This window comes from Meles meles, chromosome 9, assembly GCF_922984935.1.
Source record: "Meles meles chromosome 9, mMelMel3.1 paternal haplotype, whole genome shotgun sequence".
Taxonomy (NCBI): domain Eukaryota; kingdom Metazoa; phylum Chordata; class Mammalia; order Carnivora; family Mustelidae; genus Meles; species Meles meles.
In genome coordinates this window covers 21,581,037-21,603,082 of record NC_060074.1, presented here as the reverse complement: position 1 = coordinate 21,603,082, position 22,046 = coordinate 21,581,037, and the positions used below count along the sequence as shown (strand labels likewise).

The window sequence follows — 22,046 nt, the reverse complement described above, 5'->3', positions numbered from 1 at the left end:
CACACAACCAGCATACAACCAAATGGGCTCAAAAGGGCAGGAAGGAAACCGTTCTCTCTACAATACCCAGCAGACTCAGAACAGGAAAATTCCCCTCATAACTGCATTTCACCTGGGGCATGTCCTACATTGCTACCTAGTTAAAAAAATTTTTTCTTAATCTTTGCTTTTTCCCTTTCCACTTTTCTTGATAAATCATAACCTTTTCGATGGCTCCTTGGCTGACAGTTTGTGTGGGCAGCATCAGCGTAGCATCTCCTGAGTGGACACCCGCATCTTCCACATGTTCGGAAATGGCATGCGAGATCACCTGGCCAAGAGAAGATTTTCGAAAGAGTGGTCAGGCACCTACTTCAGTGAAGCTACTGCCCCTCCACCCTGTCTCCCCCCACCCCAATCTAACAGATGCCTGGAGCATTGACCAATTACTCCGTAGAGTCTGCTGGTGAGAAGACCACATAAAGCCACACGCATGGACTCGCCTCCTCCCTGTAGAGTGGCAGACTGCCCCTGGGGCAGCTGACAGTCTGACCTCCCTCCTCCATTGATTCGAATGGGTAGGAATCAGGAAAATATGACAGCTGAACTGAGTCATGTTGACTTAAGAACAAATAGGAAGCTGAAGCATTTGGGGGGCACTGGAGGGATCTTTATCTTTTCCTTCAGGTTAGGGTTTAAACACTAGAACAGATGGGAGAGGTAACTGTCCAGCGAGGTGCGTGTATGACTTCGGTGGACCAGAAAGAAGACTTAAGATCTAGAGCAAGAGGTTTTTTAATTAAAATTTGAGAAAGAAGGGGAAGCAAGAAGAAAATATTCTTATCTTCTCTTACAGGTAAGGAAACTAAGGCAAGATAAGAAGAAATAACCCAAGTACATGTGACTGCTGTATGGCAAGTCAGATTTGAAGCCCTTATCTGTCACATTGCAAAGTTTATGGTCTCAGTCACCATAACCTGAATGTTAATAGCATGTGTGTCTCTGGGAAGTGATAAAGCTGACAGTCGGGGAGAATAATTGGGTAACTGTAAAAGACTTAAATAAATTACAGAGATAATTTGTTTATCAGATTTATAAATGACTTAAAGCAGAGTAACGTTTGAGTCTCCCGCTGTCACTTAGGAGCTCTGTGACCTGGGCAAGGTACTTTATCTATTCAGCCTTGGTTTCTGATAAGGCAGTGCGAACAATGGTATCGGTCTCAGAGAACGTTTATAAGGATAAGAGAGAAAGCATATATAGTGTCTGACATGGTATTTAGTGCGTAGTAAGCATTCAGATTTGTTTAGTGTCTAGAAATGGGGAGGCACTACTCTCACCAAGCTCTGAAAAGAATCATAATGTAGCTGAAGTACTATTTCCATTTCAGAGTGTGACTATTTAAAAAAAATTGTGAGTAACCTGGAACATTTCCAAAAGAAGGAGTCCAGGATGATAAGCAATGGTTGACGTCTGAGAGAAGCTTAGATTAAGAGCATATCCTAGCAAGCTGGAGCCAAATCAGGCCAACAGACGAGCATTATATTTGAAAAAACACAAATGTCTCCAGGCTCGTCTTACATTCTCCACGTTGACATTGGTATGATCACGTCGCTCTCATTTTATACCTGAGTCTCAAATACTTAAAACGTTGAAAAGGAGGAAAGATTAAACATATGCTCTACAATTCTGAAGGCCAGAAGGTCAGGAATGAAAAATTTCCAGGGAAGCAGACTTTAGCTCAAAAGAAGGAATAAATGAGATGTCCATATGACATCTTTCAGTCTGACAACTTTCTGTGCTCTCTATAACCAAAGTTGTTAAACAGAAAATAAGTGACCCCTTTCTGGGGATGCTGTAAAGAAAATTCTCATCCTTTGGGGTATGGGGTTGAAATAAATGATTTCTAAGGGTGCTTAAACTCAGGATTACACGATTCTGTAGTAAGAAATCATCACTGCTGTGTATATATATATATATATAATATATATATATATAAATGTGTGTATACATATATACACACATATATACACACACATATATGTATAAATGTGTATGTATATATATGTGTGTGTATATATATATATATACACACACACACACATAGCTAAACAACCCTACTTTGAACCGTTAATCTGCAAGAACAAAAAGTCAAAAAGATTTAACATTTTCCATAGTGTTTTGAAGTATCTACAAAGTAGAAAATGAAGGACAGTTTTTTAAAATTTTTTTCATTAAAGCAAATAAAATGACATGGACTCCCTAAAACATTACTTCCTATATATCAAGATAAATCATAAATGCCTTATTAGTACAACTAGCAAACCTAAGGAAAGCATTCTTCACATTTTCATTTTTCACTGAAGTTGGAGGCATTCATTGTACTAGAAATACAGATGTGATCTGGTAAGCTAATTTTATGTTATTATCCTTATCCACCTGACTCTGTTTAGTTTTGTCTTTATTAATGCAATAAAAAGGTGGAGGCTGGGAAATCAAGAGAGGAGGAAAACTAGGGATTCAATTAGGAACTTCAGAAAGAAAAGTATTGGATGTTTTTATAATACCCATTGAAACATAAAAGGAAACCCACAGACCAAAGAAACTGAGAGAGAAAAATCTATTCAAAAAGAATGATGAGTACAGGATGATAATTAATTTTGAATATCATCAAAGAGAAATCCTAACGGTATGAAACACAGGATATATGATACCCGTGACACATCCACTAAGTTGTCAGTGAATCTGAAAATTTGGGGGCTGAGCCACTCGTCCACTATTTTTAGAGACCTGTTTTGTAGAAATCATGACCTCTAATCTGTTTCAAAACTGCCAAGTTGGGGGTGGGGACAGGAGGAAGAAACCTGAGGGGAAGGCGGAGATCTAGGAGGTGGGGATAAAGCACTTACTCTTCCGTCTTTCCCAACCGCATCCATTTCCACTTCCCGGGCCCCCTCAATAAATTTTGTCAGCACCACTGGGTGTTCCTGGCATTGAGGAAAAGAGAAGGGCAGAATCCTTAGCTGACATGCGTATAGTGTCAAGTGAAAATTGCATACCATAAGTAAATCTCAGGGTAATCCTTGCAAAGACCTTAATGCTCAACACACTACACAAAGTCATTAGCCAATTTGTTGGGTAATAACAATGTCATTCTCTGCTTTCAGTGAGGGAGAGGGTCTTTCTTCAGCCGTGAGTCCTTGGTCAAATGAACATGAGTGCTGAAATTTCAAATACAGACTTTTAAGTGAGAGACAGCAAAGAGGGGGCTAAGGAGAGGGTCGAATGGGGGAGTTATGAATATTTCTCTATTTTATTTATAACTGTGTATTTTTCTTGGTTCTAGTTCTTTCTCTCTTTGTACACTCGTCTTTTCCAAGTGCTGCAATTTCCTAAATCAGTTCTCTCCAGGAGACTGTGAAAGAAATTAGGAAGAGAATCTCATTTTGTTTCAGTTTTGTTAGGTCCAAGATGGAATCCATTACGTGGAATTGACATGCCTTATACCACTTCTAAAGCACGGCAGTTGCAGCATTTCTTTTTATTAATCTTAAAACATTCTTCCTTTCTCCACTGTTTTACACCCTTTTCCTTCTTGAAGTTCTCTCCACTCTCAGTTCCTTCATGAGAGTGCAGTGATGCCCTCCACTGGGACATTTTTTCCAGACAAAATGGATAGGTTGACTGACAAGCTCCAGGGTTCAGGCATCTCTTCTCGAAGCCCCAGGCACCAGCAACACACCACTTGCCTTCTTATCAGACCCTGCTTTTGCCTCTCCCCACCAAATGCACCTCACCTTCTCTCCTCAGCTGTGTCTTTCAAGTCTCAACTCATGCTTCAATACCTGACACAAAAGCTACCTCCTCCCCTAAGCCTTCTCCGAACATCTCCCTTCCTTCTGAACACAAAACCCCTTTGCCCACCATCATGGAGTTCATCTCATGCATATGTGTCAAATTTAATATATCTTATCTCCTTTAGTAGAACACTTGAAGTTGAAAGGAATTTTGTGGAAAATTCAAAAGAATCATTGTTTTATGCTATAAAGAAGATTGTCTCTCCTATTAAATGAGGAAATTTTTCATACTTCCTTTTCTTCAAAAGCCTACTGGACATGCAAGTATTTATTAGCCAAGCAGGGGCGGAGGGAGAGATTCCTTTCCATCTCTGTTCCCTCTTCTTTAAATATCTGGTGTTTACTGCAGCAGGCCTACTGGAGCTGTGTTGAGACCTATATGGGATTTTTCCCTGTATTTTGATAATAGCATGATTAAAAAAAAAAAATTACCAGCTGTATTAGCTTCCCTAGCCAAGCCTGAGACAGGAATCCTTGTTCAAGTGATTTATGGAGGGAGTTAGAAAAGCGGGATGGGACAACAGGAGAAGGTTAGTATGTCTGTAGTCTCAGTGGAAACTGAATTTGGCTTTACCCCACAGGGGGCTCTGGAGGATGAACTGTAACACAGATTAAGTCCCACCATGAGGCAAAGGTGAGGTAAACACTGTTCAGTGTTTTGAGGGTGGTGCTGAGGTGAGGTATCTTGCCTTCATGTTGAAGAAGCTCCCATTTGACTGAGAGTAGTTACCCAGAGAAGAAGTACAGCTGGTCAGTATTACCAGCTATCACTACAGTTAGGGACAGGTGCTTCTACAGATAAAGGGATCTGAGTGGGGCAATGACAGCATCGACCATCCTGGACATTTGGACAAATATATGAAAAAGTCCTTACCATGTTGAGAAAGAAAATCTCTTAATAAATGTCAATCTTTCTGCAACATTATACATTGTTGGCCTTCCTAAGATACTTTCCACCTTTGATATCCATAAACTACATTTTCCTGTTTCTTTGTCAGGCTCCCTCATGGTTCCTTTTCCTTTACTCAGCCCTTAAATGCTGGTATCCCTCTCATCTCTGGCTTCGCTATTTCACTTCCTCTGTATTCTCGCCTTGGTGATTGCCTCCTTCTCAAAACTCTAAAATGATATGCTATTTATTTCCAAAACTATATGTACATATCTATCACTAACCCAAACCTTGATTCCCAATTTAAAATCTGTATAACCCACTGCTTTTGAAGCATCTGCATTTGGGTTTCTCATAGGCATCTTCCATAAAAGGTCAGATATTAAATATATGATTTCTTTCTCTAAAATTTCTTCTTCTCACGTTCCCTATTTTAATGAATGGTACCACCATCCATCTAATTGTCCAAGGTAGTGGCTCAGGAGCCATCCTTTATCAGATACTCTCTTACCCTCTGCCTCCATTCACTCACTAATTGCCTTCACTGAACATTCTAAATATTCTAGAATACATGAATTTATTTTTTTTTTAATATTTTATTTGTTTATTTGACAGAGATCACAAGTAGGCAGAGAGGCAGGTGGAGAGAGAGGGGGAAACAGGCTCTCTGCTGAGCAGAGCGCCTGATGTGGGGCTCGATCCCAGGACCCTGAGATCATGACCTGAGCTGAAGGTAGAGGCTTTAACCCACTGAGCCACCCAGGCGCCCCTGTATTTCTTTTTTATCTTCACTATCATTACCCTGCTCCAAGGTGCTGTCATCTCTACCCTGAACTATAGCAATAGTCCCTAACCTTTCCATGAAAGCAGTCTGGCCCCAAACTCATTATAACTGACAAGATTCTCTTCTCTATTCCCTGCCTACTCTTCTACTCTTCCACCATATGGAGTGTCCTAGCCATATACTAAATACTTTATCAGTTTCTAGAAACTCCATTTTTTCCCTCAGCTTTGAACCTGAACCTGGGCTGCCCTTTCTTCCTACTCACACCCACGATGAAAACTTTTCAACCAGTTAATTCTAAATCAACAATTTTAAATTAATTTTAAAAACCCTTCTTTAAGGATGGACCCCAATACACTTACACTCACCCTCATTCTGTATTTTCTTACCACGGTGCTCTCACTATATTTCATGTAATTATCTGAAGACTGATGTCCCTAGTAAAGAGAGTCCTCTGTGAGAGGAGACTGTATCTCTCTTTGTATGAGTGTAGCCCCTGATACTGAGCACAATGCCATAATACAGCAGGTGCTGAGCATGAATGAAGACATAAACAGATGAGTGATTGATGGGGGCTGATTTTATTCTAGATTCACTGAACTGAGTATTCCAGATTCTGCTGTATTTTGAAGAGGACACTTGAATCAGAATGTTCTCAATCATTACAAAACTTTGGTCTAGTAGGGGCTCTATCCAGATACTAGCAGAAAAAAATATTTTTAAAACTATTCGATGGGTTGAGGTCCTGTGGGATACAATGTCCCAGGGAGAAAAGAGAGGGCACCTGCTTCCTCATTTACACGAGACCAGCTGGTTCTAACTATTGGTTTTTCAAACAGAGAGCATGCCCGATCCCTTGGCAGGAAGTCAGATAGAGAAGACAGTGTCTTGCTCCAGTCCGCATTAATGAAAACTGACCCACTGAGGGGATGCCCTCCTCAGCTATCTGACTTTCACACAGAAGTAAATTCAAAATCTGCTTGGTTTTCTTTTTTACACTCTTTGCCTTTCTCACCCTTTACTCTTATCCACTCTATTCACTGACCCAATGTCCTGGGGAACAACCACCATACAGAAGGGATGTCTGACTTCATGAGCAGGAACAGTCCAAGCTCTTTCTTCCTCTTTGAAATGCCTCTGACTTCACTCTTTAGCTCCCTCCAAATTCCACTTGCCTAACATCAAACTCTTCTCTATGAGTTGTGCTCTCTCTCTGTCTTTAAAAAAAAAAAAAAAAAACAACAAGCTTTTGAAAGCTTTTAAAAGGAGAACATTACTTTCATCCTTTACAGTACAAGGTCTTCAGATCGATAACTTCACTGGGTAAATCTTAAATGGATCACACTGAGGTAATACCAAGGGAGAAAGTAAAAGCTGAGGGCAATGGAGGAAGGTGGTTGAAATCACCACAAAATTATAAACATTTTTATTAACTGACAAATGGAATGTACCAAAATGAAAAAAAGTCAAAAGGTGAGCAAAGGGGTTTACTGTTCAAATTGCAGGGTTAACTAAGCCAAAGTCTCTCCAAGTGTGAGAATTAAAAACCAGGAAAGCCCTCACTGATACATGATGAGATTGGCTAGGCAGTCCTTGAAGCTAAGAACCCCAGGGATAACTTGATCAGCATCTAACTTATGAACAAAGAAGTATACTTATACGCCCTAACTCCTGGAGGCTAAAACCAGATCAGTGTTTTGATCAAATATGCGCTGGTCTTCTTCTTCTTCTTCTACTAACCCAGAGGATCTAAACACAATTAAATGCATTTGAGTTTTCTTATTCCCATATATAGGAGACTACTGAGTAGGGAGAAAGGAAAAACAAAAAAAAGGGCGGGGGAGGAAACTATCCTAACATAGTGTGAAAAGAAAAACATATGAAATAAGGTAGCAATTAACACTGAAATAAGGTAGAAGTAAAAGTCACCAGGAGGAAATCGGATACTACCTGAGAGACTCTAGTGGCCTCCTCTAGGAATTTTTTCATCTCATCCTCAGAGAATACCACATTCATGGCTGACCCACTGGAAAAAAGAAGAGGACGGGTCAGTTTCTTTCACCACTTTGGAGGAAAAGCATGCTAGACTTCATTGTTTCTCAGAACAGTTCTCTAGTTTCAGTCTGGACTGAATAAGAAGATACTTTTTTTCTAAATTGAGTCTTTACTTCATTTAATAACCAGAACAATCAACCAAAGTAGAGTCACTCAAGTTAGGGGTAATAGCTGTGATGATGTCCAAAGAGAATCACACAGCTCTAGAGATAGCAGTATTCCAAAGTTTGTCCTTTCTGATCCTGTGTTTTCACTCTGCTGGTTCCAGGTAATTCTTAAACCTTAACAAGATTCATGCTATTCTCTCTTTTTTTTTTTTTAAGATTTATTTATTTATTTGAAAGGGTAGGGGGAGAGAGCAAGGAGGGAGGAGCAGAGGAGAGAATCTCAAGCAGACTCCTTGTTGAATGTGGAGCCTGACACAGGACTTGATTTCAGGACTCTGAGATCACGACTTGAGCCAAAATCAAGAATCAGACTCTTAACCGACTGAGCACCCAGATGTCCCAGGATGTACCTACTCCTACTCTGTTTCTTCGGAGGTCATTGACAACAGCTGATCTTAACCCACAGGTCTGCTGTGAAAGCAGGTCATTCTACTACCAGCTAGGTTAGAAAAGTATAAAGTTTTTAGTAACATTTGCAAATATAATGTACAGTATCTGACTGAAAGATATTCAACTGTGTCCTTCTTATTGATTGCTTGAGAAAGAATGATGATATCAATTTATGCTGAATTTTGATATTTTTAAAGTGAGATCAAAGGGAGGAAGGAGGAGTAAGGGAAAAAATAAGGAAGAAAAATACTACTTTCCACTTCTTTTAAAAAGTAGCATTCTTTGCTTTTTCTACTCTATTACATATTTTTGCATAAAGAGCTTCCAATGTCTTCTTGTCTATTTAAGACAGGAAGGCTAAGTCAATAACCCTGATAATTCACAGTATAGGAAACTGGAACAAAGAGATAGATTGCAGAGATGAGAAAGGAAGCACAATAGTCCAAGCTGCTTTCAGCAACCCTCCCTTAAATGTCTGTGTGTTCTTTAAATTAACTTACATTAAAACCTCAAAGAAGAAGTATTATTTGACGGTGATTTACACAAAAATGTCATTTAAATAAAAAGGGAAGTTTTCCACCTCATTTCAAATTTTTCATTATTTTAAAGGATCCCATCACAAATTCCATTTACACTTTCAAATTGTGCACAGCAAATTGTGTTTCTCTTATTATCCCCTGTTCAGTGAAGTCCTTCCTTACATGTGGTAACATCTGAAGAGAGTAAGTGATAATTCACAACTTCTCCTTTGATGATAGAACTTCGTTTCAAAGTTTAATATAAAAGACCCTCGCTGTCTCTGTCCTTCACCATTATAATTCATCTATTAAAAAATGTGATCTCAAAAACTCAAAAAATGCAAACCAGAGGCACCATCAGAAGGTGCTGACAACAGTCAGAGATAAGCTGCCATTTCCGCTGACTAGAAAACAGACATGGGAAAGAGATGTCCCAGGTTTGTTTTGGTTTTGCTCTTTGGGTTTTTGAATTGTTCTCTTCTCTAATGTAGAACTACACTCCCTCAGTCTGGCCACAAGATGCCCTAAGCTGTGTTCTAAGATGGAGGACTGTGGACTCTTACTGCCACCCTCTGAATGAAAAGCGATAAGCCGAATGACCACGCATAGGTCCTCTCTCTGGCCATCTTGGTTTGGGGGGGTGTGGGCAGATTTACAAATCACTACACATTAAAGCCAAGTGCTATCAGTGTACAGCATGCTGTTCAGTATCTCCTGGTTTTTAAATCATTACTTTGGGAAAACAATATATTACCTCAAAACGTAGGAAGGTCTCAACAAGCAGGGGTAGCCCACAGAATTCGCGAATTCCAGTGCCTCGTTCTAATTAATAGAAACAACAACAACAAAAAGCGCATGAATAGTTTAAAACACTCAATAGAACTGCAGAAAGGCATCTTTAGAACAAATGGTAACACAACTCTTTTTATTCTTTCTCTCAAAAGACACCATTAAAATGTAAATTGGACATGGAAACATATAAAATTCCTAGTTTCTAATTGTAAATATCAATCAAGCTCAAAAATAGTTTGAACGTTTTTCATTGTCCGAATCTTAATGAGAATACTCTTACCAATTCATAACCAGCATTTAACTGCACTCATGGAAATATACCAACTTCAAAGTCAAGTCACTAATCCTAAGTGCCTCCTGTCTGCCCTGCAGTTAACATCTGCGGTAGTTAACATTCGGGTTGCAACGCCTCAAAAGCCAACATTAAACACAGACCCGTGTTTCTCTCCTTACCAAAGTGTTAACAGCCTTCCAGGGTGCCTGAGACACCTTCAGCTCATCCAAGACAGCTGAGAAGATGGAGCGATCCTCAGCCCGGTCGATCTGCAGAGGGTTCGTGCCCATGATCTTGACACCATTCTTGTAGAGAGGGACTGCCAGGTTGTTTGGAATCTGACCCCCCACTGAGATGATGCAGCCACCGCACGCCTGGAAAAGACCCACAACATCGGCCGTTAGGGCCACTTCGTGATGGATGAACAACTGCGTCACATGTTGCTATTGTCTCATGTCTCCCATCCGTGGGCAATATTAAGTTATGCCCCAAAGAGGTAAACAAACTTCGTTCCTCCTTTCCAGGCACTTACATGAGAACATCTTTTTGAGAGTTCCATACAACGACACATGACTACCATGTCAGACTTCCACACAACTACACAGGAATGTGTGATATAGACGTGTATGACATTTAGAAAGAGGAAATCAAGACAATTAACGTTTTCACCATGCAGTCTACTGTAATCAAGTGCTGCTTGGACTACTGTTGTAATTCCCTAAATGGACAGAGATCTCTCCTTCTAATACTCATCTCTCCTGCTGCCCTCCAGCCCAGGCCTTCACATTCAGATGAATCATCCTACGGAACTGATTCACCGAGTCATTCCTATACTGGACACTCCAAAGCTTCCCTATGCCTATAGGACAAGGTGTAAACTCATCACCATCATTAGGACAACGATGGTGTCCCCCTTCTTCTTCACCATCATTAGGACAATTTTCTGTCACCCTTCTTCTCAGCACCAAGAAGACCTCCTACTCAGTGTCCCCAACTACGTGCACCCCCACTAGCAAGCTTTCTGCCCACATAACCTACCCCTACCTTTGCTGCTTCTCTCCTTTTCCCCTCTCCCTTATCTAAACTCCACCATGTCTATACTACAGCCCAGTCTAAATCCTACCTCCCATTTTTACATCCTCTCTCCTTTCCTGTTACCTTGGCTCTTTTCTACAGTACACAGTAACTGATTTTAGCCCCTGTTTCCTTACTAATTGCCCTGAAAACAGGATCTGAATCTTTAACCTTAATCTTCTATTAGTAGTCAAAACTTCCAGATTAAAAATAAAAGTGCATATCAAAAAACAAAAATAAAAATAAAAAAATAAAACTGCTGAGTCCCAGCTCACTCCAGGAATATATCATAATCAACCAGGGGTACATGCACAAATCAAGAAGAAAAAGCCCCATCTATTTCATTAAAAGAAGCATTTCCAATAAATGTTCACTTTTTATTTTTAGTAATTACTAGAAGGCATCATATTTTGCTTTTTTTTTTTAAAGATTTTATTTATTTATTTGACAGACAGAGATCACAAGTAGGCAGAGGCAGGCAGAGAGAGAGAGGGAGGCAGGCCCCTCGCTGAGCAGAGAGCCCGATACGGGGCTCGATCCCAGGACACTGGGATCATGACCTAAGCCGAAGGCAGAGGTTTTAACTCACTGAGCCACCCAGGTGCCCCATATTTTGCTTTTAGTTATAGAATGATCACCATGGTAATAAAAACTACTATTATGGCTCAGTAACAATTAGAGCCTGAAGGTCTCATGAAGTAAACTTTTAAAATTTCAATGTGTATGTAAGATATTGTTATGGATAAATATATTTTATTAATAGAAATATAGGAAGAAAATTCTAGGAAGAAGGTGAAACAGAATTCCAGCTTAAGGAGATAAAAGGAATAAAGAAAAATTTCTGAATTTCAAAAGAAAAAAGTCCCATCTTAATTGTCTCTGTGAAACTCCAACATTTAGTCTTCATGTCTGCAAAATTAGAACAATATTTGTCTGCTTCACAAGGTCACTATATAAGTTAAATAAGATAATGAACATTAAAGGCATTATACATTGTAGTGCATAAATAAGACACTGTTATTAATATTAGAAAATATTGTTATAACTGATAGACCACTGATCTTGGAATAATTTGTATTTGCCTTAATAACCTACTAATGAATATTGGAACTGCTGAAGTAATAGATATTAACCAAATGTATTTTATCATTATTTGAAATAATTCTGAAATAGTCTTTGATGAGAGCAACGATAGTAGTGCCTAAGCAAACACCCCACAGTTGAGTGCTTAAATGCCTTGTAAACAGTATGGAAAACAATAATCCACAGTTCTGCATATTTATAAGTGCTTTTATCATTTCTCATATTCAATATACATCTTTGCAAAACCTTTAAGAAGATTTATTCTTTGTACTATAACAATATTTTTATTTGCTTATTATTTTTAGCTTATAAGCAGAGTTAATATTTTAGAGGCTTAAAAACTAATTCCTCAATTAAATGCATACAAAGATTTCTCACGTGAAGCACTTCAATGTAATTTCTAAAAAGAGAAGTATCGACTTGTGAGCAAAAATTGGGGACCATTGCACTAAATGGGAGCTCAAATTTGAGTGAAAAGTCTTTAATAAATACACTAACATTTTTTAAAATGTTCTATGAAATCGCTTTTTATTTTTTCAACAAATTAGCAACTTTTAAAACAGTAATAACATAATCTGCTACTATTCCTTAAGGATATTACTATTTGCCCTATAGCATCTGTTTGACCTTAGCTGTATTCCTCTGAGACAGTTATTACTCTCCCCATTTTACAGCTTAAGAAACTGAGGCTCAGTAATGGTGAAATGACTTGCCCATATTTCTAATCTAGCAAATACAGCCAGTACTGAACTCAATTCTCCACACTGTAAAGCAGTTATGTTTAAATAATAAACCCAATCTTCGAATCTTAAGAAAACTATTTTTCTGCCTGGTTTCAAGGGTTGTTACTGCTAGAGGTTGCAAAGAGAGCTATTTCTGAAACATTCTTTTTTGAAAAGTGTAGAAAAACTTCCTCTGCAAAACCCCATTCTCATCATGACTCCAGAAATAAAGATCACTGCTGGAAAGACAAATACATCCACAGGACGTTTGAGAGTGATGGTGGATGGTGTAGTGTAGTTTTGCCCACACAGCAAAAGGAAATCAGTACAAAGAACATGTTTGTAGGATGAAGTTAATATACGACAGTTTTATGGAAGAATTCGTCTTAAATTGGCCCCAACTCCAAGCACAGAACTAGCAGGGACTTAGTAAAAGAACTTGGTATCCCACATGGGTAAATTATCATTATTACCATAATGATCACTTAAGCCTAAATAGTTTTAAATAACCCACTGACATAAAATATTCTAAAATTCAGATTTGTTTCACAGATCCCTAAATACCTGGCTGAAAATAATTCCATCAGAGTCCCAAAGTTCCACTGATCTTACGTGGATTTGTTTCTATCTTTTTACTCAGTTTAGTTTCCTGTTTTATTTTTCTTAATTTGGTATCACTAAGCTCAGACAATACCACACAAGAATATTTCTGAAACAGTATTTAAGTACAATCATACCACAAGTGTATTTTTAGTACTTTGGTTTGTCCTTATTTTTATGGGCAAATTAAATGATACATTATAAACAGAATGCAAGAGAAAAAATTTATCTTACTAACAAAAATAACATTTAATTCATTAAAAGATGGCCCTAATTTTTATAATTTCATGTATTATCTCTAATTAACAAAACTCTATTCTTTTACATCTATGAGATTGATTTATTATCTTTACTCTGCTTTATTATCTTAGTTACTCACATTTTAGTAAAACACTTGTCAACACTTTAGGCAGACCCTTAAGATTGTATTTAATTACAGTTAAATCAAATGCTAGGAATGAAACCCAATTCTAGTTTAGAGCCATGAATTCCCTAATGGGTTTTGTTTACCATTAATTAATGATTTTCATTCATTCATTAACTCAAATTGTGTTACAGAGGTGTCATTGTATATGCATATACATATAGCATAAGGTATTAAAATAGAACAATTATATCATTAATCAGAGTACATTTTTATGTGGGTATGATCCAGTAAATTATTCACTATAAAAGAAAGAAAAATTAAGAAGGACTCAAACTAGATAGGGACATCATAAGGTGTCAGGTATATTGCCTGGCATTTTTAGACTCAATCTGGTTTTTCATGAAGAAACTTTTTAAAATGAGAAATGGGTCTTATATGGGGCCAGGATATAGGAGAAAGTAAAGGTTCATTTATACAACTTTTGAAACCATGAGGAAAAAAGGGGAATGTAAAGTTAAGACAGGATCTGTGTGATTCTTTTAAAAAAATAATTTATTTATTTGAGTGAATGTGCAAGCAAGTGGGGGGGATGGGCAGAGGGAGAGAGAGAAAGAAAGAGAGAGAGAATCCCAAGCAGACTCCCTGATGAGTGCAGAGCCTGACCCAGGGATGGATCTTGGGACCCTGAGATCATGACCTGATCCAAAATCAAGAGTTTGGCTGTTTAACTGACTGAGCCACCCACGTTCCCCCTGATCTGTGTGATTCTTATTCATTGCCATAGCCTGCAAAGATTATTGCATAATTCATCCCTAGAAAATAGATTTAATAATAGATCTAATAAAAGAGAAACACAATGTTGCAAGTTTCATAAACAATGTAATAATTTTTAACTCATACCTCAAAATAACTTGAGAACATCTTTTCCCTTCTAAGGAGTGCCTTAGCCAAAATTATGAACTAAGCAAAATATTATCTATCAAAGCCTTGTAGATAGTAGATACCAATTTCTCATTTTCTTGGCACTTCCCCATACTCAGCACCAAAATTAAGGAAAAAAATTAAAATGTAAATTTCTTCTCAAGGAGTAGAATCCATAACACAATCACAAGTAATAAATGACTTGAATTTAAAGGGTTGCTCTTTATAAAGTATTAAAAAATGTCTGCAGTCAAAAGAATATATCACTGTAGTATTTTCTATTAAAACAAGAGAACAAGTAGGAAGGAGATTTTAGCATAAGAATCCCCTCTCATTCCACCTCCAATTAAGTTCCTTTTGGGGGGGGTGGGTAGCCTCCATGCCTAACATGGGTTTGAACTCATGATCCTGAGATCAAGAGTACATGCTCTACCAACTGAGCCAGCCTGCTTTATTCATGATGCATGTCACTTTTCTGACTCCCCCTCATGTTTTCTTTAGAGGTATATCCTTATTGCCATGGAAATAGGGTAGGTCCTGAACTAAACCAAGAAACCTAGACCAGGAGACTCGTCATACTTTCTATCATCCTATGTAGCTATGTAGCCTATTGCCTTTCTAAAGTGACTCAAACGTGTGCTTTTGAGCAAGTTTGTGCTTCTGCAGATTTACCATTGAATGTCTCAGTGCCTTTAGCATCACTAGGGATAACCAAAGCTGGATTATGGTAGTCTCCTGGAGATTGTGAGGAGATACACAACAACCTCAAAAAAGGAAACATACACACATATGTACTGTGTGTATGACATGTGTATGTGTTAATATAATATTTCCTGTGGGATAGTCTAACAAATACATCAATGGAATATTGTTCTTATATTCTTCAATATAGCCTTTAAATATATCTTACATAGTAGTGCTATAAATGTCAACTAGCCTCAAAGAAGGACCAATTTATTTTTTACCATCATACTGAATTCAGTTACTATAAAAGGATTTCATTAATATCCATGTATAACCATATCCAAAGGCAGTTGTAGAAGTTTTTAATCTTTCCTTAAACCATTTCATGGGGAAATAATTAATTATGTGTCAAATGCTCACTGCAATTCCTGTAATCCTCGTTAATATTTTTAAACAATTATGTAATTTTTCATTTATTTTTGTTATGGGTCCCAATATTATTCTAATGTCTTGAAGGTAGGGACATGGTTTTACAGCTTCCTATCATGCTGAACCTGGTATTTAAAAGGTATTCAAGATATATTTGTAGAATGTACTTGTTTTGATCCTCACATGAAATAAATCTTGAGAAATTATTAGAAAAACCATGTCAGAGACAAAACTAAAAATTGTCTGTATTCTACCTAAGGGTTCAATTTCATTATATCCAGAGATAAGTGTGTCAGTCTCAAATGGACAACTATGATGATATATCCATCCGAGGTTTGTCTATTTTTCTTCAAGGTAATAAAATCATTACATGTTCTAACACTGAAATTTACACTTTCCCATGTGGTTTCAGCCACAAATCTCCTTATCTTCACAATACCTGTATGTAGCACAGATATACATTCATCTGGTCCATTAACAACAACAACAACAACAACAAAAAGATGAAACACGGAATTTAAGAGATTTGCACAACTAATGAATTGTCAAGTGAAAGCCTGAACTGTGGCCCTAATTCAGTTTTGTTTTTTTTTTTCCTAAGTGACTGTATTTTATACATAGGAATGATTCTCCATAGTAGGGAATTAACTGTAATGACATGAAAAGACTCAATCACTAGATATCACCCTGAAATCTACCAGTAGTTATTTTTTTTAACTGTAAGACTTTAACTTGTTTTATAGACTTATAGTGACATGTGGTCATAGGAATCCCGAGTGAAGATACTCTCGATAACACAAGAGTGTGGGTGGAAGAACGGTCAGAGAAACATAGAGAAGTACCAATATCGTTCAGAATGAACTCCTCCATCTTAAACTGAAGACTAATGGCTTCATCTGACGGCACACAGAATTAACCACACAGAATTAACTGGTCATTTGTGAACGACTGACTTCTCTCCTCTGGGGGCCATTCATTATTAAACTGCAACACAAACTAGAGAGAGGAGGCTTCTTCTATGTCTAGATGATCAATTAAATCATTCTGCAAAATATTTTGGAGGGTTGTCTTGTACTAGTTAATACGTGTCTGGCACATGTTACCAAAAGAAGGGTTTTCAATCTAGTTGGAATGCTTAGAAAGAAAAAAATAATCACTCATGCCAGCGCCTCAAGACTCTAAGGTTGGGATAATTTTTTTAATTTCTTTTTTTTTTTTTTTTTTTTTTAGTTTCACTACAAAATTAGACAGTGGAAGACACTGGCAGCTCTTTCTCCAAAGGGGAATTACAACATAAAGCTACATACATACATCTACGTCTATAAAGTATGCACTGCATATATTTTTCTTTTTTCTTTTTTTCCTCTTTTTACCTCCTGATGGTAGATGTCTAGGATTCTCTCCAAAGACAACTCTTCAAAGTACAATTTGTCACACTCATCAAAGTCTGTGCTCACAGTCTCAGGGTTGCAATTCACCACCACTGTCTTCTTGCCAAGCTGACGCAGTGTGCGGATGCTTGAGACAGCACACCAATCAAATTCCACACTGCTGCCTGCAGAGAGGGTGAGATTGGGAAGAGGGGTAAAAGAAACACAAAGTTACAACACAAAGACCAGCAGAAAGATATTGCTAAGGCTAAGGAAGCTAATGCCCTTTCCTTGCAATTTTTAAAACTCCAAAATGTAAATTTCAGATACATTACTCCCGCTACAATAACAGGAAAAACAGGGACTAATTAAACAACAATGACATGTTGACTGTTTTGTATGCTAAGTTCTGCAATAAGTAATCTCCATATTTGAAACATTCAAATTCAAAGTTAATGGGATATCATTGTAATGATTTTTTAAAAACCTCATTTACAAAAAAAGAACTCAAAGTGAACATACTGACCTCAGGACACAAAAAGAGTCAAGCTAGTGATCAGAATACTTGAGTTCTTATTTTAGTTATTCCACTTACTCTGCTCTCTGAGGGCTAAACCCAATGATCCCTGAAGTGCCTTGGAGCTCTGACAGATCTTGATTGATTGGAAAATCCTGTCCTTTCTAAGCATATCCTTTTAAACTTGGCAAGGCCACCCCATGCAGAGTGAGTGACCTTCTAAAAAGTAATTTGAAGTACAATAATGGCCTAAATACCTCAAAATATCACCTCTTCTGGGACGCCACAGAACTGAAAGTCCTGGGATTTGTACTAATCCTTTGCATTAGGATTCTGTCTTCTAAAAATTCTTATCAGAATGATAATTATCCAAAAATAGTAGCATACTAATTTTCACTATCAATTAAGTATATACTTGATTATTAGCTTAGCTAGTCTTCCCTGGGTCCTAAGGTAATGCATAATTGTTACAGGAATTAGGCAAAATTTGAATAGGAAAGAAGAAATTTCTACATAAGAGAAAGGTAAGTCCTGGTGGAGGTATTCAGGCCATTTGGCCATAAGATAACTAAAGGGGCGGGGGGGCAGTGCCTGAGTGGCTCAGTGGGTTAAGCCTCTGCCTTTGGTTCAGGTCATGGTCTCAGGGTCCTGGGATCGAGCCCAGCATTGGGCTCTCTGCTCAGCAGGGGAGCCTGCTTCCCCCTCTCTCTCTCTCTCCCCGCCTGCCTCTCTGCCTCCTTGTGATCTCTCTGTGTCTGTCTGTGTCTGTCAAATAAATAAATAAAATCTTAAAAAAAAAAAAAGATAACTAAAGGGGTAAAGATAAAGACACTTTCCACCTACTTCAAGATTTGAGTAAAGATTGCTGAAGTAGCAATCCTGAAGCACTTGGTTAATTGTAAAACCTAAAATAAACTATGCTTAAAGTAACAGAGTATGACTACATACATTTTAAATTATGTATTTCATCATTTCTATACTAGAATAATTTGCAAGACTAAATGTTAAATACATTTGTTGAGAAATATCATTGTCTTTTCAAATATATATTTTGTAACTATAAATTATGATTATTATATCGTTATTAAATGTCTAATTTTAAGTGACTGGGTGAGGTGTCACAATTTCTGCCAAGAACATTTTAATTAAATAATATAATGCTCTGTCTATGCACCAATGATAAAAGTTCTTTGCATTTGATATCAACAGAAGTCATATATTCCCAGATCTCATCTACAAATGTAATTTCTGGTTGATATATGAAGTTCTTGAACAAATACAGATCATTGCATAAAACTGTGCCTGATGATAAAAGGTCAGAGTGTAATTCATTCCCCAACTTCAGTGAGAGGCTCAATTTAGTTCATGAGGATAAAAACATAAAAGGAGGACATGGTGAAACAGGAGAAGGAATTAAGTTGAGAACTGCATCTGAGTCCCACATGTATCATTCAATAGCCATATCAACTTGGGCTTTACCCAGTTGAACCTTTTTCTTACTTTGCAAAATATTTATTATAACAGCATCTCTTTTACATAGTTCTTAGAATAATAGAATGAACATGTGTAAAAAGTACTATATAAACTATAAAGTCTTATGGAAATATGTTATCACTTTACCAATGTGATATGGACCACAGCCCAACACCATCATTCCATGGTCATCAAAATTGATATCATGCTCCTGAGGAAGGGGAAAAAAAAAAAAGACACAGAAATTATTGTGTGTTATTCTTCAATCTAATTAAACTCTTTGTCCTGCCACGGTGTCTGTCTGTCTCCTTCTTCCTCTTATTGACATGTATCCTCTACTAGTCTCTGGGACCTTGTAAGTATAATGTATAAGCTCTGTTTAGTCACAGAAAATAAGTTCAATATTGTTTTAATTAAATAGCCCGAAGAACACATCATAATTGTATGTTCATATAACTCTTATTGTTATTATAATTTACTTGTTTGATTTCACCATCTTTAGGCAGTTCTGAAAAGACTGAATATGGAAAGACATTATCACATCTGACCCACAGGATGTCACCTTTAATACCAAGATTACTAGATAAGCAAAAACACAAAAATTGTATTTCCCCATGTGGACAATTTACTTAATCTGGAGCTTGCTGCATACAACAATTTAACAGTTCCTACCTGACCATTGTAGGTAACATAGAGGTAGTTTGTTACTGATGGGTATTCTGCAGCCAGTGTATCGATCTGCAAGAGAAAATAAATAAATAAATAAATCGTTTTATTCCCTTTGTTGTATTTTTTTCAAGAATAAAAAAATTAATTGTGCTGCATTCATATTCCTTTAATGCCTCTTACTGTCAGATACAAAGACAGATAAAAAGCTAGGTACAATTCAATTACTGCCTAATTCTGAAAATGAGATTAGGTGGAGAAACAATGATATAATCTGGTTATCATTTGACCAATAAATAACAATACACCCCAGAGCATCACTTATTGATTACAGCAGTACTTTTCATGTACAAAGCACAATGGTCATAGTCAACTGGTTACCAGGAAAATTTACCCAGACTGCTATCTAAAGCAGATCAAACCAGAGCAGAATGACCTGTATGTAAGAATGGTTTTGGTTTGCAAATTAATGCATAGGATTTAAGTTACCTATGGCATTAAGCAATGGGATGACAAAAATACCTTAAAGCTTGGGGATGAGGGGGAGGGGACAAGGTCTCATTGAACATATTTAGAAAAAGTAAATCAATTCAGTTCTCAAAGGCCGGGAGCTCAGCTCAGTGAGCAAGAATTCAGGGCCAACAGGGCAGGCTAGTGTAAGGCAGGTGAGAAGGAAGAAAGATAATTGCTGAATAGAATATATTCAGCATCAAACCTGAGACCAAAGGGTATGCATGTGCCCCCTCAGCACGTGGAAAAAAGTCAATGATTTTAAAGGACAAAAACCAGCTGGTGGTACTTTAAGCCAAAGCATCCCTCTACTAAAGTCCAAAAAAAAAAAAAAAAAATCACAATGGTACACCTATGAAAGTTCTTGTGTGATTGTCATGAATACTAGATGAGCTCATTATGCCCAACCCTATCACAATGAATACTAAATGAACCATAATGATGGGACACTTAAAATAAAGTATTACCCTGTAAAAAGTTAGTGCCAAAAGAGATAACTATTCTTTTCAAGAGGTCAGCCACCATGCTAGGGTATTTCAAGTCATTCTATTACACTATCTTATCACAGATCTATTTGCACATGGGTCAAAAAGGAAAGGAGAGGTCATTTAAATTTTTTTTCACTTAGGCAGAGAAAACCATGTACCCACTCTTACCTTTACATCCCAGTGCCCCTTCAACCTTTCCCTTTTAAGTTTAAATCAATCCTGTGCTAAATAAAACTGGTGGCATCACGGGCATCAATTAGACAAGTAGAATCATTTTTTAATTCCAACCCTCTTTCTACTGGCAGTGCTCTATGACTTGGTGCCTATGTTTCCCCCTTGAGGAAAGGGAAACTCCTTTACCTGTTTAACCCAAGGGTGGATGTTTTTCTTCAGCCTCAGCTCCCTTGTCTGGGCCTCAGTCAGCCCAAGGCATTTTGAAATCTGCTTGTCTGAGAACCCAATCTCCTTTGACTTTTTCAGGGTTTCTTCTGTAATGGACTCACTAGGATTTAATGAAAAAGAGAAATTCAAGTTTAGAACAGACACAGTAAGGACCAGTGAACTATTCAATTTCAAAAACACCAAAGTATCCTTATTTTCCATCTTCAACATGTTTAGATCTCCTATCTTTTAAAAATGTACAAATTAAATAGCACACTAAATCGTCCAGCCTCTGCAATCTTTCAGTGTTTTCAAAGCTGACCTTTTCAAACATGCAGTTTCCTACTTCCATACCCCGGCACCTTATTCTCTTATTTTCTGAAAAATGGCTTCTGCATTTACTGTCTTAATGGATTTCCTCTTTCAAAATAATCATGGACCTTCCTCTTACTACATGCAGGAAACTTTTCTCAAGTTTCTTCTAGTCGGCCTATCAACATATGACCTACTTGATGTTTCATTCTTTAAAGATATCTTCCTCTGGCTCTGATAGGTTGCTTCTCACCCTACTTTATAATTCGCAAAAAAATTATTTACTGGTGTCCCCCACCCCCCCCGGCCGCAAGTCTCTACTTTTTGTTACCAGATTTAAGCTAAAGGTCTGGTTACCTTCTCTCTCCCTCTAAATTTAACCACTGTCATTTGCTCAAGCATTACAAGTAATCAATAATTCCCAAGTCTGTAGCTCCTTCTCTAATGTCTGACTTATTCTCCAGGTCTTTATATATAGGATCTTCAGGAATCACCTTCACCTGGGAATCCTAACATTGTATCAGACTGGGTATACTCTCCATAAACTGTCTCTTTTTACTAATATTATGTATCTGTCTATGTCCACAAGATTGTTCTCTGTGATTATTTCCCACCCATAGTATAGACTGTGCTGTTTCTCTCACCTGTAGTGACTTCAACATTCCTATAACCTACCCAACTGCTCTCCAACTCCCAGCCACTCTTTATAGGTCAACTAGAGCCAAGTTTCATCCATAAGATCTC

General features: G+C 37.5%; 1 protein-coding gene across 4 annotated transcripts in view; it reads right to left on the bottom strand.

Annotated features, from left to right (window-relative positions):
• CPS1 (carbamoyl-phosphate synthase 1) overlaps positions 1 to 22,046 on the bottom strand; it is a 136,862-nt gene that overhangs the window by 21,076 nt on the left and 93,740 nt on the right. For all 4 annotated transcript variants that reach the window (XM_046018352.1, XM_046018349.1, XM_046018351.1 and 1 more), the window contains exons 23-31: positions 20,970 to 21,111; positions 19,618 to 19,683; positions 19,093 to 19,156; positions 16,959 to 17,140; positions 9,885 to 10,079; positions 9,394 to 9,461; positions 7,460 to 7,535; positions 2,889 to 2,966; positions 203 to 310 (exon numbers count right to left, since the gene is read on the bottom strand). In XM_046018352.1, coding sequence (XP_045874308.1) covers positions 203 to 310; positions 2,889 to 2,966; positions 7,460 to 7,535; positions 9,394 to 9,461; positions 9,885 to 10,079; positions 16,959 to 17,140; positions 19,093 to 19,156; positions 19,618 to 19,683; positions 20,970 to 21,111 — 979 coding nt within the window. The remainder of the gene's footprint in view (positions 1 to 202; positions 311 to 2,888; positions 2,967 to 7,459; positions 7,536 to 9,393; positions 9,462 to 9,884; positions 10,080 to 16,958; positions 17,141 to 19,092; positions 19,157 to 19,617; positions 19,684 to 20,969; positions 21,112 to 22,046) is intronic.